Genomic DNA, 17,817 nt, shown 5'->3' with positions numbered 1-17,817 from the left:
CTCATTTTTATCAGCGGTAACATTAAAAGAAAATCCTTAAGTTTGTCTTTCTGTGGCTTATGAATAAATTGTTTTTGAAAATGTATTGTCCAAAATACTTTGCTTGATATAAAAAATACAAATAAATCTCTCTCTCTCTCTCTCTCTCTCTCTCTCCACACACACATTATCTCTATTCACACTTTTAATACACCATCTATGACTGCCACTTTACTGAGCACAATAAGTTAATTATTATCAGGAAGTCATCATCGACTAAAATCGCCTCTTTAAATATCACCACAGATTATCGAACAGTCCACTCTTCTATATATGTATGCATATATACAGTTAACACGATCAATGAAAGATGAACTCGTTTGAACTCTGATTCCTAAAGCAAGTGCTGAGCCTCATAAATAATATAAAATGATTTACAGATATCACTTGAATTTTTTTTTTTAACGATCGGGTTACATACAAATTTACATTGTGTAGATGAAAGGATCACATCACAATTAAGACACATAAAAAGATTTTTTCTTCCCTGATGACATAGAGTATTTCCACTATCACTGCAATTTGTACAGCTTTTAAATATTTTTTTTTTCTATTACAGGATCCCCATGGGGGATGTGTGCCTTAACGATCATTGTATCAAAGAATTGTAATGTTAAAAATCATGATAACGACATTAGTAGCCAAATGCAACAAAAATTAACACTTTTGTTAAAAAAAAAAAAACGCTTAAAATAATCAATCCATTTTTGATCTGCAGACAAACAAATTGATGACACGATTAAAAGAGCAGTTATTGAAAGCCCTGTGGGCTCTGCAATGAGTCTACTGTATCGACACATGACTCTTCTCATTTTCCATGTGTTCCAGATGTGTTTACTCTCTTTTGCAGCATTTTTAGTAAAACTTGGTTTAGTGTAAAAAAAAAAAATTACCAGGCCAGGCTGCCATCACCAATATTTTAATGGAATAGCTACTAGTGCATAAATTTGAGGTCAAAACTCAGACTTGAGGCTGAATAATATGACTTGAGGAAAGCACTCATATCATTTTCCATTTTAAATGTGTAATGAAAAAAATATATTTTTCAGCATTAATTTCATAAGCAATTTATATCTCCTTTTGGCAACCCAACCCTCCAAAAAAATATCCTCCTCTATTTTAGGGCATTGGAGCATAATAACCTGTAATCCATTACTATGAAGCTATCCAAAAAGTTTTAAATTAATATTAGAAATAACAAAGAAAAAATGCAGGAAAACAAATGGGGCAGACTAACAGACAGAAAGACAGATGAAGAGAATACCTAGAGGGTCACTAGTATGGACCCAAAAACATTTAGGGGTCTGTCCTTCATCTAATGAACTCAAAGTATATTTATTTGGTGGCATGATTTTGCATATTCATCTGTAACTTAAACTTAAGGTGTATTTTGAAAAGGAAATTGGTCAGAATAACTGGGGAATCATTAGAGTGAACACATCTGGTATTCCAAAAATCTAAGAGGTGTTGCATAACAAACTTGTGTTACATAATCAAAATCATTTTTCACAAAATTTTCTTCTTTCAAGTGATTTAAATCCATGAAGGGTGGGGGGAATGGTGGTCCTCTCCAGACATTAAAGGTAGGGTAATATTGGTCCGAAAAATGCAAACTTGTCCATTCATTTTGCAGATAAGTGATTCATGAGTAAGTAATGATCTAGACACTTTGTTTCTTGTTGCAACAACCAATTATACCATCACCCATTAAATAAAACTTATTGTCATTAGAATTCTTTCTTTTCATCTTAATTTTTGATAAAAATTGTCTGCACACAAGGAAATGTTAAAATATATTGTTGCAGCATTAATGCAAAAAAAACTCAAATCCAAACCAAAGAAATGCCATGCGATGTTAAAGTTTTGACATTTATTAATCCAATCCAATGACTAATTACCTGTAAAATCCCTCCCAGACCCCTTCAAACTTTGAAATCTGAGGAGTCATAAGCCATAAAGTTGACATATGACAGTGTACAATCAAACAGCTCAGACTTGACATTGTTTACATCCTGAAAAACTTTGAAGCCATGAGACTTTCTGGTTCTTTGATAATGGCTTTATCTTTATTAACTTCCGCTTGCCATTTATAAATAAGTCTTGGGATATATTGTTGATCTTACTGTACATGAGAGTAGCATGAATATTTCATTACAAAATCTTCTATCTGCATGTATAACAGAGCTGACTTTCGTATTGCATTAATGTATTGCGACAAAAATCCAACCACATCTATACGCAGTATCTACCTGCATTGTCTAATTCAATTCTACATGTTCCTTCATCATTCATATGCATGCAATCTAAAATTTAGAGAGAAAGAAAAAGTCAAAAACTTACCTATCTGCTTTCAAGGAAAGAGCTGCAAAATAAAATCCCAACAATTAGACTGAAACAAATAACTGCTGATGCTCGCTCACACTTAAAAGACAAGGATGCGTAACGTATCAAACTTTCAGCCACGCATTCCTTCATAGCTATCTATTAAAGTGAGAGAGATAGAAGACTGAGATATTTATCACAATCATGAATCGTCCTCAAAAAGTATACATTTAAGACAAATGTGATTGATTGTGAAGAACTGTGCGAGTGTCTAAGGCTAACTGCAATAAACTGAAAAGGTTTCAGTATGGCTGCATAAATTAAGAGTAAAATAGACACAATTGTCAAGGTTTAACTATAATCTCAGTGATTGAAAATTTATCATCGTAAAATCAAAAGGTCCACAGCAATAATCAGGGAGTCAATTTAATAGGTTTTATCTTCTTAAAACCAGATTACAACACCAAAATCTAGTGGGTACTTTATTTGTTTTTCTTGAAATTTAGTGTTATTTAACAGCAAAATCCTTAAAATTATGTCTAGAATAACAAAAAATATAACCAAAATTGGTACTACATTTCATGGATTTTAAAGTTTTCTATTAGAGAAATCCTTTTAAATGATATACCAAAACTCACAAATAAAATAAAAATTATTATGTTGCACACTTCACGAAGCAATCAATGTTACACAATGGCATTATATTGATGGATCAATTGAAATCCAGTTATCAATCACCATTGTCAAGTTTTTAAGTTTAAAAACAATTTACCAGTACAACGTATATGGCTGCAGGTCTTATGCATTGCCATGCATGCTTTAATGCAACAAGACTTCATTTGTTTACCAAGTACATTTATATGACTATAAAATTATGTCATAGCATGTTTTATTCAATTGTAATAGGCATTTTATAATGTGGGGAGAGGGGCCAAATTATGAATCAGAAAAACAGGAGGCCTGTGGACACTATCGCTAACCTGATAGCCTGCATTTCATTAACAATTTTTGCATTCCTGTCTGTCATCAGTACAAGATAAACTCCTATTGTTGCCATAGTCTAGCTATTAGGTTCATGATTTCAATAGAAATAATCTTTATTATGATTAAAAATAGAAATAATCTTTATACGGAAAGAAATCATTTCTCTTTATCTAATTCTTACGAAGCCATAACTGTGTGCAGTGTAGCCCAGCTCTTACACCAAAACCTCATCCTGGGTCCATAATTCACCAGATTCTGGAAGAGGCACCCTAACCATGTACTAAGTTTGTCTGCAAGTGGATCACGAGTACTCGGTTGTAGAGGAGAAGAGCTTTAAATAACTAATGTTTACTTATGATAAATATATCTTGTCTTAAGCTCAAACCCTATGACCCTGGGACCTTGAATTTCAAAATTCTGGTAGAGGTATCATTATTCATCCAAACAGTATACCAAGTATGCCTTCCAGATGTATTTTTGGTAGAGGGCCCAGGTCTCTTCAAAAATTAAAGACTGGAAAAAGTATTGACATTTTTAGGTCAAATTGAGGAAGTTTTCTTAATTATGCATTTTCTAACCCTAAACTAAGGCTTAAAGCACCAGTATGACTTGATAAATATTTCTCTTGGTTTGTGTCATACTCTGATCCTAAAGAACATGATTACCAGTATGTACTGTTAATTTTTTTCAATTCAAAAGCATTCCCACTTAAAAATTTTTTTTTACAAAATTACAAAGAGCAGGGTTTCTTCATGAGATTCTTATTCATATCCATTTTTATTTACCGGTATATGAGGAAACTTGTGTGGGACAAATGGATAGGATAACCTTAATGAATATCCTGTTGGTTTCTAGGAAAAGCAATTCATGGACCAAAAATAACTTCTGATATTTAATCAAACATGCTCCATGGTAAAATGAAAAAAAAGAGCAACAAGGATAATAGAATTGTTAAAAAAAATTGTTACTGGTACTTTCTTTAGTGAAATGAAATACATAAAGTACACAATTCTCTAGCCTTGTCTCAGAAATAATTAGTTTAGCTTCCTTTTCTTCTTTGTCAAGTAGTATATCAAAGATTAAATCAAGTTTGAAATGCAGATTATCTAATCATTGGGAAATGTCTAGCAAAAAAAAAAAATGGGCCTGAATTGATATCAAAATGAAAGAAGCTCTCACCATTTGAGTTCTCACTGGTTAAACTGATATATAAGTCTCCCAACGTCTTGTAAAGCAAGAACTGAACGGTGGTATATACATCCAAATCACTGATAAATTTCTCGTGCAGACGAGTGTTGGAAAAGTTCATACTTGCACGATAGTGAAAGTGGGTCTGAATTTGTTCCCTTCCAGTAACAGCCACTTATATTATTAATGACGAATTATATATGACACACATTTATAGTAACACATCTGCCAGTTTAATAAAATGTGGCTGGCTATTCTCGACTATGGAAAGCATATAGTTCACAAGGAAGAAGCCACTTCTCTTACAAAGAAAATAATGACACTTTTGTATCTCAGCTAAACCCAAAACAACTTCTATATCACGGCATAACTTAAAACAAACGGGGATTTCTTCCTAAAACAGAAATTTATTGTGGAAAGGAGCCTACATGTCTATAGCAGAAAGAGGGATTTTCCCTACACAAATACGCAATACAACCCGCAGGACTTGAACATAGTATTCAAAACACTTCAGAACCCAGAACTTGTTCCTTTTTCTATAAATACAAGAAATAAAGCAAGGAAGTGCAAAATCATACGTAACCATTTGCTGCATGTATGGGATTTCCATGTATGGTATTTTTCTGTACAACCCACGTTTTGGGGTTTTTTTTTGATTCTGTGATTTTTGAACTATTTTTATGATGATGACCTCATACCTTCAGATCCCAGAGGAATTTCTTCTTCCTCTTCCACCTGCTCTTCTTCAGCAGCATCATCTTCCAGCCTATAAATACAGTTGATTAAGAAATGTTAAAATCACAATTATGATTTTTTTTTGTTTTACTGTATATTCCTTATTTAAAATGAAATACTTACCATAAATCCACTGTTTTGAATTAAATCGCATGAATATAAAATCGAGAGCACCAAACTTTTTGTTATATTGTCATATACATTAGTTCACAACTGTCAAAACAAATTTAAGCAAGATATCAAAATCTTTGAGGCCTCAGGGGTGCTTCTAGTTGGGTATCAATAATTGACACATTTAATCATTAATATAGGGTATTTTTAGGAAAGATTACATACATATACACGAGACTTTATGGTAACTTTAATTTTACCATTGTCTTAACTTGGTGTAATTTCTCAAGGCTACACATACATATTCCATGTAAGAGTTATTTATAGAATGGTATAATGATATCTAAGTACCCATTACATTTCTGTTCTGTAACATGTAATTATCTATATAAATCGACAGATTTGTGAATTTCTACCTTGCTATGGGTGTTTCTTCTCTTTCTTCCTGAGGGTTAATTTGGCTTGAGATGACCTCCTCATCACAGATCAAGTCTCTAGATCTCCTTTCTAGGGAAAGAAAGCAAATAAATGAATATAAATATATTTCTACATTTCATCGGAGTTTTATTAATTACTGTCATGAAATTTATTTCCTGACACAAAAGAAAACAGACTTGTAAGTAAGTTTATTTTTCTCATCTTTTAAGGTGGTATGAAACACTGGTCGATATTAATGTGGATAAAATACATTATTATTAAAATACATTCACAGGTTTAGAATTTTTCAAATTTTACAAATGTGATTTTAATATTTTCAAAAAGGTAAAAACTGTAAAAGCCCCAGTGGCAGGTTTCAAATCTGCAGATTTGTAGTCAACGATCAAAACCATTGTGCTACGATGTTAGATTTTAATTTGGGAAAGAAAAAAATAATTAAATCATACTTCATTTTATTCTTTATTTTGATAAAAAGTATATCACAATACGGAGGTGTACGTCCCATACCAGCTTAATAGCATGCAGTAGTAATTTTGAAACTATGTACCATATCAACAATCTTGTGTAACCACAGCTATGCATGTGCTGTCTTATATTTCCCAATATAGAAGAGTCAAGTTATAGAATAGAAATCAACTGGTTAAAAAGAAATTCTTATTTGTCTAACATCTCAAACAATTACCAATTAAGTTCATTACAAAACTTACTAATAAGCAGTCAAAACTTCGGTGACTTACTGGCACTTGACCCCACGACCTCATGACCTTTCACCTGGTCCTCTGGATGTCCATTGATTTCTTCAGCAGTAGATGCGAATCCATTGATTCTGGGTTTATCACAGTGAATTTCATTGCATTGATTTTCTTTCGCAGACATCAGATACCTTCTTCTGTCTTCAACAACAGCAGCTGTAGATGTCTCTAGTTTGATTGAAGCAGCAAAGGAAATGAAAAAAAAGGAGAAAGAGAGAGAGAGAGGAAAACATCCATTAGTGTTCACACTTGATCTTTAAACACACACACAAGATCTTCACTTTAATGAGAACATAAACTAACAAAATTTTTCATTGTTTGAAATGATTGGGTAATTTTACTGACATAACCTATTTAATCATTGGCTTTGGAAATCAAAGTTACAGCCACCTGATCTCTATAATCAATTCTATGACTACGAGCCTTTTATCAATAATTTAAATTAGAATAGACATTAATTATCATGTGACCATAGGCTACTTCATATATATGTGACAAAACCTTCATGCATATTTGTACTCTTACAATGGTTCATATAAGTTTAACATAACAAATCAGAAATATATTACGCAGTTTGTTTTAATTAAAAATAAATAAATCTAATTAGTGCATTATAAATTCTTATTCAGCTAAAAGCAATCTGTACAATTTTTCATTTCTTCTACTTGAAAAGAAAAACGGGATTTGCTCACTAGTGATACCCCCTCTCTGATGTGATTATACAGTATAAACAAAGTCGACGTTTAACAGGAAGTTGATATTCGATTTTTACAAAAATGAATCCCACCATATGCCTAATGACATGCCTTAACAAAGAGTGTGTAAAAATTTTAAGCATCTGAGATTAAAAGCTGCTGAGAAATCTTTGACGAAAATTTGTTCAAAAATTTTGGCTTAAAATAAACAAAGGCGTCATTTAACAGGAAGTTGACATCTGATTGGTACAAAAATGGATCCTACTATTAGCATACCTAATCAAAGAGTGTGTTAAAATTTAAAGCATGTGTGATTAATAGTTGCTGAGAAAAATGCGACAGAAATTTGATACAGACTGACACCAGACACAAGGGTAAAACAGTATACCCCCCCCCCCCCCTTCAGAGCAGGGGTATAAAAATTGCTTCAAATCTGTTTACCATCATAAAGAACAAATATACTGGAACTTCATTATTCTATGTTTTAATTCAACGAAAATATTACTACATGTACAGATAATTACATGTACATCATTTTTTATCTTTGGTTTAAACTAAGATAGAGACATCTGCAGATAAATGGAATAATATTAAAGAGAGATATCATTTGGCACAACAAGCAATTTCCTGGGGGAAAAAATAATGATTTGCGACCTAAATACTTGAAGAAAAAAAAATCAATGATTGAAATTTCACTGAAGGAATTTGAAATAGAGAGTTGTTAAAAGATATCAGGTAACAGCAATAAGAACACATCAGGACCAAAAAATAACCAAAAAACAGATTGAAGCATCTTGAATTCCCAGCATCCTATTAGCAAGAACAGAAGATATATTGCCTCAAAAATTTCATAACTTGGGAAAAAATTAATGAGATGAGGAAAAACTTTGCCAATTTTTACAAGTATGATGATCTTACCAGATATTTCTTGAGCAGCAGCCCTTAATTCTGCTCCCGAAGAAATAATGTCTTTGTTCAACAGTTTGTTCTTGTAATTTGAAACCTTCGACTTTAAAAACTGCTTCCCTCTGCAGAAGATGTCCTTCAAACTCCTGTGTTTATTTCTGGCAAAACTCGCATAAGAACTTTGATGTGATTTTTCAATCTCCTCCCCTGAATAAAGCACATGAACCTTGTCTTCTATAATGTTACCATGCTCGACAGAAATATCACCTATCAGTTTCCTAGGGCTTTCTTTGAACAATTCAAAATCATACTTATCATCCCAAAGTTCCGCGAGATCAGTCCCTGATTCAACAGTGTTGTTGTGATCGCGATGCCCTGCCGACTGACTGAAACTGTTCTTCTGGGGACAATTCGGGCTAATCGTTGACTCCTTCTGCCTCTCCTCAACTTTGATACATCTACTGGGAGTCGGTGGGAAATATTCCGACCATTTCGAAACTAGTTTGCTGTGACACTGACTTTTGCACTGTTGGTTTCCATGGCAATCAAGTTGTTTATGCCATTCCCCTAGACTACCGTCATCCCATTCTACATGCTCGTGGTGGTTCTTTGATGGAGTCCCTTGATAAGGCACATTTTGGTGGTGACTTGGGTTTTTGTTTTTTACTGAATCACTTACAGACTTTCTATGTTCACTTTCCTTTAAAAGATTTTCTTCTCCTGAAGAAGTAGATAAAGATTCTAAATTCAATACTCTTGGGTCGTTACACCATCCTTTTCGGTTTTCTTCTGAAAAAGAAGAAAAAAAGCATTTAAAAAATACATGCTATGAAATTGCAAAACAGACCTAAAACCTAAAAACCTTGCTAACATGCAATCACATAATACCGTCATTCATGCAATTCACGACCACCTAATGGAAAGTGCAACAGATAGGGCTATGTTAGGCCAAGACATTTAAATATAGAGAGAGAGAGTGAAAAAAAAATAAGAAAGAGAGGCCTGGAGACTCTGTAATGAATATTTCTGAGCTGGTGAAATTTTTTTGTATATAAATACTGCTTTGGTTCAACCCAAAAGAAAGCCATGCTTTTGTCAAGATTGTGGATTAGACTACAGATAAGGGGATATTGGCACACCACGCTGTTAAACCTCTGGGTTGATTGACATATATCAAGATACCTGGTACCTAGAGACTTGAAAACACCTGTAAATTCTACATACAATCAGCAAATTGCTCAATTCACACCTTCTTCACGGAAAAAATAAAGGTCTTAAAATTCAAAACAGCAATGCAATAAATAGAGATAGATAATCAGAGACAACGTGTACCTGACTTGTGTCTAGCACGAGCCCCCTCTCATAAAAACCAACTGCAAAAAACATCCACAGCAGATCAATGACAAACTCTGACCCTGTGGAGTCCAGGGTGATTTTTAAAGTTTTCTACAGTACACATGGTTAAACATCTTATTATCACCTGAGGCTTTCTTCTCCGGCCTTAAATTGACACTTTGCGGCAATTTTCATCTAACTTTGCCTTTCCTGCAATGTCTACCTGCATCACTCATAAATATTCAAATGTTTCACCCATATTTCCCAACACTTGACCAGTCTGAGGGGGTCATTAATAATATTGTCTGGGTCCAATGCTAGTCCTTAACAGCTCTCTCTCTGGCGGTGAGGTGAAATATTTACATTTAAGGCCATATATATTTATCAAATGTGATGGGAGCAGTACGCGCCTGTATGGCAGAGTAAACAGTCCTGGTCAGAATTACGACTAAGTTTTGAACAGTCCTTTGGAGTCCTAGATCTTGACACGGACACTGAAATCAAAGTGACTATAGGATGTATATGTAAGCTTTAATAATTGCATATTAACTTACAACTATATACAGATACACAATATTCTCATGTATTGGTACATACTTTACTATCCATAACAAACGCAATATCATTTACCGTTAAACATGTCAAAATTTAATAATAAATTACATCAGATATAGCTCATTAAAAAATCATTATTTACATCAGAAGGCCTAATACTTCTCATTTTTTACAGTGAAAATAACAAACTTTGGAATATCAGTACATGTTAAAGTACATAGTTATACAAATAAAGCATTAATATTTTACTTTTTATGTCCAGATTGATATTGATATATACCCAATACCCATGCATATCAACATCAATCAAATTTAGTCTCTGTAAGTGACCCACACTTGAACTATTATCAACAAACAACTATTTTAGGTTGAAACGAATGTTTACTATGGAAAGGTGATATGGTTAAAGTATAAAGTCTGTGCATATCACAATATTTCATTATTCATCCTGCAACTGTATATAAATTTATAATCTCTCTCTCTCTCTCTCTCTCTCTCTCTCTCTCTCTCTCTCTCTCTGAGACATCCTTCTCTCATTCTATCTGACAGCTCTCTCACCTCACTTTCTCCATCTCCTATGATCTCTCTCTCTCTCTCTCTCTCTCTCTCTCTCTCTCTCTCTCTCTCTCTCTTCTGCCTTTCAACCTCTCCTACCGATTTAATTTCATCAATTTTCATGCCTCTACCCATCATCTCACCTGTATAGTAATAATACACCTAGTTGGATATACATGTAGATTTGGCAACATGTAGATAGAAAACCAAACTTTGATAGAAAGCTAACAAGATCTTGCAGGCAGGGGGTGTTATTCATCAACCTCACGTACAAGTTCCGTATTGGAGAAAGAACCTGTCAGGCTTCACTTGAGGTGAAACATTGCTCCGTAAATACCCACCAAAAAACTGCCTACGTGATCAGAGTCATTGATGATAATTGAGCCATCTAAAATCTGAATGGCCTAGCCCAACATACCAGTGTATGCTTTTTGAAATTCTATTTTCTGGACTATGCATTTAATTTTTCTGATCAGCAATTTGTCAGATTATCGCTGCTATATATTTATAATTCAGTTTCAGTTTGTAACATGCCTTATATTGGCTATTTGATTGGCTACAAAAATTATCCGGTAATTATTTCTCTTACACAGAGAATTTTTTATATCACTTTTTCTTTCTTTCTCCATGTTGTGTAGAATGTCGGAGGAATGTCCCCAATTAAGAACAGCCAAGCTACTTCAACATGGATGTGGTGTAAAGAATGTTGTTTGAATAATCACACAAACACAATAAAGATGTTAAGTTTAAGAAAATCTTATCAGAGCTAGGGTATAAATACAGCATGACTGAATTTTCCAGGCATTCAATATGAGCAGTATTATTGTAACTGGAAGTATTTTTCAATAGATCGATTTTGGGATTGGGTGGCTGGCCAAATTAAAATTATCCAAGAATGACTAATACCCCCATACTGATCATGATGTGACCTTGCCCTTGGTCAATGACCTCAGATCAAGCTAATGACATATATCTCCAGGTCACAGGCAACTTTTGTACCAAGTATGAAACAATCACGATTATTTTTCTTATTTAAGTTATAGACCATATCTGTGAAAGTCAGATGAACTAATGGAAAGATGAATGAACAGACTGAAAGCATAAAAAGGCCAATGTTAAGGCCATCCTATGGATGATTTTTCTTTACCTCTTTCTCAACTTAAACATTACTCTATAGAGATAGAAAGACATCATATCACTGAAAAATCTGCAGCAAAAATGAATTAAAGTCTATGAAATTGAAAAATGCCTGTAAAATGAGATAAAATTGTTTGGTCATTATGAAAAAATTAGGTGCACTGCACATCTTAAATATATCTTGAATAAAGAGTAACTATACAAATTTTCAGAAAACCCCATGGACTAGCTATTATGAATTTGTTTGGACAAAAGGTCACCATCAGACAAACAGATGGACATGGTGTCAATGCAAACTTAGTTTGCAGGGGGAATAATTATAGTATGTTTTCTATTTTAAAAAATCACTTTTACAGAATTTCTCATGATTATGCAATAACTGTAGTAGAATAAAACATAAACTGAGTCTGATCAGATTGAAAAATAATTCCCACCAAAGTGTCAAACTGAGACATCCAGACAGTCCTCCTCTCAATGACAATTACATCCTCCAAAATATACAATATCTGACAAATAAGACAGTTTAAAACAAGTGATAGTCTAGATGCTTATTGTACACATCCTATTAAAATACATTGACTCAATGACCATGCATTGAATCATTGTAAACAACCAGGACATTTTCTACTCTTCATGTTTTTTACATGCAGATCGATACCTTTTGGGTTGCATGAGTATTAATGATATACTGGTTAAGTCAGAGGAACATTGGGTACTTGAACGAGTTTTTTTTGCTTTCAAAGCTTTTTTGAAAATTGATAAATTACATGTATAACATTCAAAAAGGATTTAAAATAAACAATTTACCTTTATTCATTGAATTGCAAAAACCAAATGTTAATACATACATGTAGCAACATACACCCTGTCTCTTCCTTTTCTACCTCCCACCCCCACCACCTCCCAAGATTTATGAAGCAATACATTATAATTCATTCGTTGTCTATGCAGTCAAAAAAATGAGAATCGTTAACCTTGATCATCAAAGCTCTGACAATTCATACACAGTGTCTTACCTGTCAGTTCGTTGACCATCAAGAATTCCCCATTTTTTGCAGCCATGTATCTCAAAACATGCAGAGGAAGATCATTCGGATGCAATGAAATGCTTATTCTCTTCAAAAGATTTATCAGGGAGACGAACCATCAACACTAATTCTTTTTGTTGGGGTAACGAAAGAGTAAAAGCAATTCGTCCCCCAATAATTCAAACACACCGAAATTATTTCCACATTATATAGCGTCTCGGCAGGGAAAAAAATTGATTTTCTCCCTATGAGAACTGTCACTTTCATGAGATTCTGATAGTAGCGCTTCCCTATACGAAAATAATTGAAAAAGGTCAAAATCTTGTCATCCAATAGAAAAATACAGTCTATATCCAATTGCAAGATTTTGCGCCCACACATAAAGAGACTTACAAACAATAGCAGGTGTTCTTTAATATGCACAAACCAGAAAAATCAAAGGTGGGTGTCAAATGTTATTTGACTCCTCAGAAGTACCGTAGCATTTATAGCAAATTACAGCTACTGAACATGACAACTGCATTCAAAACCCACGCTGAGAAACTTTGGAAATTAGAGGATTTGTATAGATGAATAAGACCATCAGTATTTTCGTACAAATTAAACAAGAACAGGGTATTATTTTACAGGTAAACTATGAGAACTGTTTCTAAGAGTACTTTAACAAAAACTTATATAAAAAAAAAGATGATATTCTAAAGGTATTACATGTACCATGATAAATTGCATGTACAATGAACATGTATTATAGACAAGTGGCTTGCCAAACATACCAAGTATGACTTATTTGAAACAAGCAATCTTAATATATACATGTACCATTACATTTTAAGCTTGTTATTCATTTGAAGTTTGTAACCTCTGTTTTACTTGTATTAATAAATCACTGCATGTCAATATGTGTAACCTCAAGTACCGGTACAAACTTTACTATGTGTAAAGTTGGACAACTGTGAAGCAGAGAGTCTGCAGTCTTCAGGATTTTCATAAATACCTGCATAGGATAGCATTTTCTTCTCATTTAAATACATGTAACTAAAAAAGCAAGTCCTTTCATAGCGATGCTATTAATTGCATGTATTAAGAATAAAAAGAAAACTGCTTCTTAAGGTAAAGATCTAACATATAGAAGGTGCCTACAGGTTTATGAAATTATAGATGTAAGCTAATTCTTTCAATGATGATTCAACAACAGCTTTGTTTGATAGGGTTTACTGAGGCTTAAGTTTTTTTGGTAAACACAATGAAAAAATCATGTTTTAAAACTGCTGTTTTCTATGAAATATAAAGGAAATAAGCTACAAATCTCAGAGTTTTGTCCATTGTTGACAAATGAAAATATCTAGAATGCCTACAGTCTCTCCAAAAACCGTATTAAACATGCTCTTGGCCTCCTCTTTGAAATTATGTAAAATTGAATATAGGTATCAGGACTACTTTTTCCATTATTAAATATAGAATGACAAGAAATTGTTTCATTTTCTACATAATTCTTATAAAGCCGAAAAGTACAGAAAGAGAATTCCTTAGATCAATTACGAGTCCTTTTAATTTCATCAACTGTGTATGTTTAATGTAGTTTACACTCTATTATAAGTATTTCAAACAATCCCATTTCCTTTTGTTGGAGAAGTTTACATTATGAAACATTCCATGCATACATTACAATAAAGCAGATTATGAGCGTTTTAAATCAATCTCATACATCAGTTTCTATAACGAGATATTCATTCTTGCTATAATAAACATAGACCAATGTTTACAAACAGCTGGTTGCGAGCAACGAGGAAAACACAACCCAAACCAACATAGATAAAACAAAAGTTCCTAGTTTTAGACTAATTAAATTCGGTTAATTTAACACGTCTGACTTATAAACTCCTAACAAAAAAATACAGATAAGTTTATATAACATAGTATCAAACGGTAAACTGATAGAGTGCAGTGGTGACACCATAGGCAAGTCGGTAGTCGAAAATTTTCTGATAGGACTCCCTTCGTGTCTTGAAAACTGCTTCGATCGATGGCTAAAATATACGAAGAACTTTTTCTGTTCACATAAGTTACAAATGTCCACTTACCACAACATTTTGTGCTCCACCCGATGTTTACAAAGTTGTGCCTTGATCGTGATTTACCACCTGTTGAATTTCCTGTTCACTGTTTTTTACCTCTTTTCACAAGAGAGCGCTATCGCGGGAAATTTTGATTAACAAGTCCGCGAAAATATCATATTACACACATGGATTCATCATGATAATTGATTTTTTTAATCAGAATTATTAATCAAATCAATGATTAAGTGTTATCCATTACCTACTGCTTTTAAAAAGTGTATGTTTGTATACATTGTCATAGTGCGGTACTTTACTGACTACTGAAAACGTTACATGAGATTAAAAATTATGTTTTTATATTGGACCCTTTATTTTAATTTTTCCGAATAAAATCAAATATTTCACATCATTATATTTAAAAAAATATCTTGGCACACTTAGGATTTGAACACATAATTTTGGATAACCCTTAAACTGGCGTCGAATACTTAACCGACTGCGCCATCATGGACCTCAAATTCTTGGAATTTTAAAGTTTACGCTAAAATCGTATTTATGACGCAGCTTTCAGAACAAAATGACGTCATGTCTTCACAATGGCTGAAAACCATGCCGTTAACACAATTCTGTGCGTGTTTTTATGTCTTTTGCCAGGTAAATCAGGTATGTAGAATGTAGAGGGGCGTTCGAATTGAACTCTCTATTAAACAGGGCGAATCTGTTTGGTCACTTAAATATTATACCATCTTTGATTTCAGAGGAATGCACGATTCCTTATGCTTGGCAAAATAAAATGTTCTCGATTACTTCAACTTTGAATGGCAATTCAAGTGCAAGTTTCAACAAGAGCATTTCTTTTGGAGTGTCCACTGTCATTTGGGAAGAACCTGATAGTTTCAGCTCATGGAGATGTCATTATGTTGACAATAGCTCCATCGTGCTAAAGAGGTATGACTATATGCATGTGCGGATCTATAAAAAATAACTATATAACTATATAACTATATATATAAATAGTATAGAGGGGGTCGGGAATCCAGATCGATTCATTTCTTCAAAATTCACATTGTAAAATTACCAAAAATACGCCTCGTACACCCACCCACCCACCCACCCCCGATGAACTCAAATATTCATCGGACCCTTATCAGCGGTTGCATATATAATCAAATACATATACGTAGAATTCTGCCACGCGGTGGACTCTTGCTTATATAGTGCTTTTTATTCAAATAGATGAATGTACTTTAAAAACATTTATATTTCTTGGGGTTTTTATGCTCCTCTTTCAGCACAGCCATTAGTGACGACGGCAATATAACATTTCATTGTCTGCTGCACAAAACTATCAACGCATCTCTTATCTATCTTCACGCAACACAAGGTAAACTTAACATGCATGCATTTATTTATTTTAACTGCAGTACATGTATTATTCGTTTGAGCGATACACTTTTCCCTCTGAACTAGTTCAAGGAATCGTTGAATTGGCCTTAAAAGAAAACGAAAATCACTCCAATTTCAGTTAATGGAAGCCGAGATGTTTCGTTCCCTGAAACCTACAACCCCATGGTTTGCGAAATTTGTAATGGGACTGAAGCCGAATTGTATATCTTATACGTGAAAGGTATTTTCTCCGTTTGGTTGAATTTCATTATTGCGTGCATGCAGTCTTACACAAAATTACTATACATGATATTATCTTTTCTTTCTTTATATATATACCGTGGTCGAAATTGCGGTATGTACAGTTTGAAGCTGGAGCTTGTCATTGAAGACTTTACTTTAAAAAATAACAAGTCTCGGAAAGGATAATCGACACTATTAAAATGTTTCGTGCATGGTCGAAACTTATATGTAAACTATAAATTTTGTTGAACTAGCATGTATTCTATATTCCTCATTTGGAAACATTTGCTACATATGCATCTTATTGCCTTCATTTGTCCAAAATGAGCTGCAAGCTCCATGATCGCCATGACTCGTATGTGTGGGTTTTTTTTGTTGTTGTTTAAATTGGAATCGTCAATATAAAACATATTTCTTCACCTGTAATAAAACAGAAGGCAGTGCCATTGAAAGTACATGATTATCTAATTTATTAAAATCAATTTCATTCTAGAAAACTTAACCTGTGGATGCATTCCAGACTGCGGGGTGGCTTTGTTTGAAAATGCATGCACCCGTCTCCTTGAAACCCCTATTCAATGTGAATCCAGCACAGCAACCCCATCAATCTCCACTGTCTCTAATTCATCCGGGTGGTCTCGGCACCAAACGACGTCCAACCCAGTGGCATTTACCACTGGTCAAGAATATGAAAAGACAACGATCGATCCTTTCGGAATTTTGGTACATCGGTCCGGGCTCTATATCGGATATGGCTTGTCCGGACTTTTGTTTGCTGTCGTCTCTGTGACGTGGTTATGCCGTGGGTGTCGTTTATTACAAAAATCGTGTGAAAGAAGGCGATTGATGAAAAATAGGGTCAATGTCATCTGCGTTGAAGAAGCCAACCCTCGAGAAGTAACTAAGAAGATGTATTAATAATTGTGAAAATACGTAGATGGCATGTATAATAAACGAAAATTACAACAGCATAACGTTGTGTTTGATTAATTGGTGAAATAATTAACTGCACAATAGTTTTCAATCATTATGAACTACACATGTATTTTCACGTGAAAAAAATATAGTACAAGTTTTATAAATACCTCGATGGTATCTCTTTTTTTTTTTAAAAAGATCTATAGTGGGTTATAAAGTGGGTTGAATTCCTTGAAATGGTAATAAAGCATCTTGATAAAGCAATTGATACATTTTTTGGAGGAGAAGGAAATATGGGCCAGTAATCTTTACAAAAATTGGGGGGGGGGGGGGGTGCTGGGTTACACGCATCCTTTTATAATGAAATTTTTTTTTTGTTCACAACAAATTAAATAGTTTCTAAAGTACTAGTAATCATTTTATTTTCATATTT

The 17,817-nt window shown here is 33.6% G+C and overlaps 2 protein-coding genes across 3 annotated transcripts in view; one reads left to right on the top strand and one right to left on the bottom strand.

Moving 5' to 3' along the window:
• The window catches only part of LOC128192282 (protein ITPRID2-like), a 35,616-nt gene extending 20,784 nt beyond the window's left edge, over positions 1–14,832 (bottom strand). Inside the window, exons 1-6 of one of the 2 annotated variants that reach the window (XM_052864859.1) lie at positions 12,769–14,832; positions 8,183–8,959; positions 6,555–6,737; positions 5,796–5,886; positions 5,232–5,299; positions 2,380–2,401 (exon numbers count right to left, since the gene is read on the bottom strand). In XM_052864859.1, coding sequence (XP_052720819.1) covers positions 2,380–2,401; positions 5,232–5,299; positions 5,796–5,886; positions 6,555–6,737; positions 8,183–8,959; positions 12,769–12,814 — 1,187 coding nt within the window. In that variant the 5' untranslated portion in view covers positions 12,815–14,832. Of the gene's footprint in view, positions 1–2,379; positions 2,402–4,524; positions 5,172–5,231; positions 5,300–5,795; positions 5,887–6,554; positions 6,738–8,182; positions 8,960–12,768 lie in introns of those variants that run through there. The other variant, XM_052864860.1, reaches the window with a different exon arrangement.
• Positions 14,833–15,410: 578 nt separating this feature from the next.
• Positions 15,411–17,562, top strand: LOC128156356 (uncharacterized). The gene is made up of 5 exons (XM_052818461.1): positions 15,411–15,500; positions 15,596–15,785; positions 16,130–16,221; positions 16,363–16,464; positions 16,960–17,562. The coding sequence occupies exons 1-5, from the start codon at positions 15,434–15,436 to the stop codon at positions 17,382–17,384; spliced, it is 876 nt and encodes a 291-aa protein (XP_052674421.1). The 5' UTR covers positions 15,411–15,433; the 3' UTR covers positions 17,385–17,562.
• The last annotated feature ends 255 nt before the right edge of the window (positions 17,563–17,817 follow it).

Source organism: Crassostrea angulata, chromosome 7 (assembly GCF_025612915.1).
Source record: "Crassostrea angulata isolate pt1a10 chromosome 7, ASM2561291v2, whole genome shotgun sequence".
Lineage (NCBI taxonomy): Eukaryota > Metazoa > Mollusca > Bivalvia > Ostreida > Ostreidae > Magallana > Magallana angulata.
The sequence above is the reverse complement of the archived record's forward strand: the minus strand, read 5'-3'. Positions and strand labels throughout refer to the sequence as shown.

What these genes read in the sequence shown, in the direction of transcription:
- LOC128156356 (XM_052818461.1), top strand. Translation starts at nt 15,434, where the DNA reads ATGGCTGAAAACCATGCCGTTAACACAATTCTGTGCGTGTTTTTATGT. An exon ending in TCTTTTGCCAGGTAAATCAG is followed by an intron (nt 15,501 to 15,595) that starts GTATGTAGAATG and finishes CTTTGATTTCAG; the next exon opens with AGGAATGCACGATTCCTTAT. An exon ending in GTATATCTTATACGTGAAAG is followed by an intron (nt 16,465 to 16,959) that starts GTATTTTCTCCG and finishes ATTTCATTCTAG; the next exon opens with AAAACTTAACCTGTGGATGC.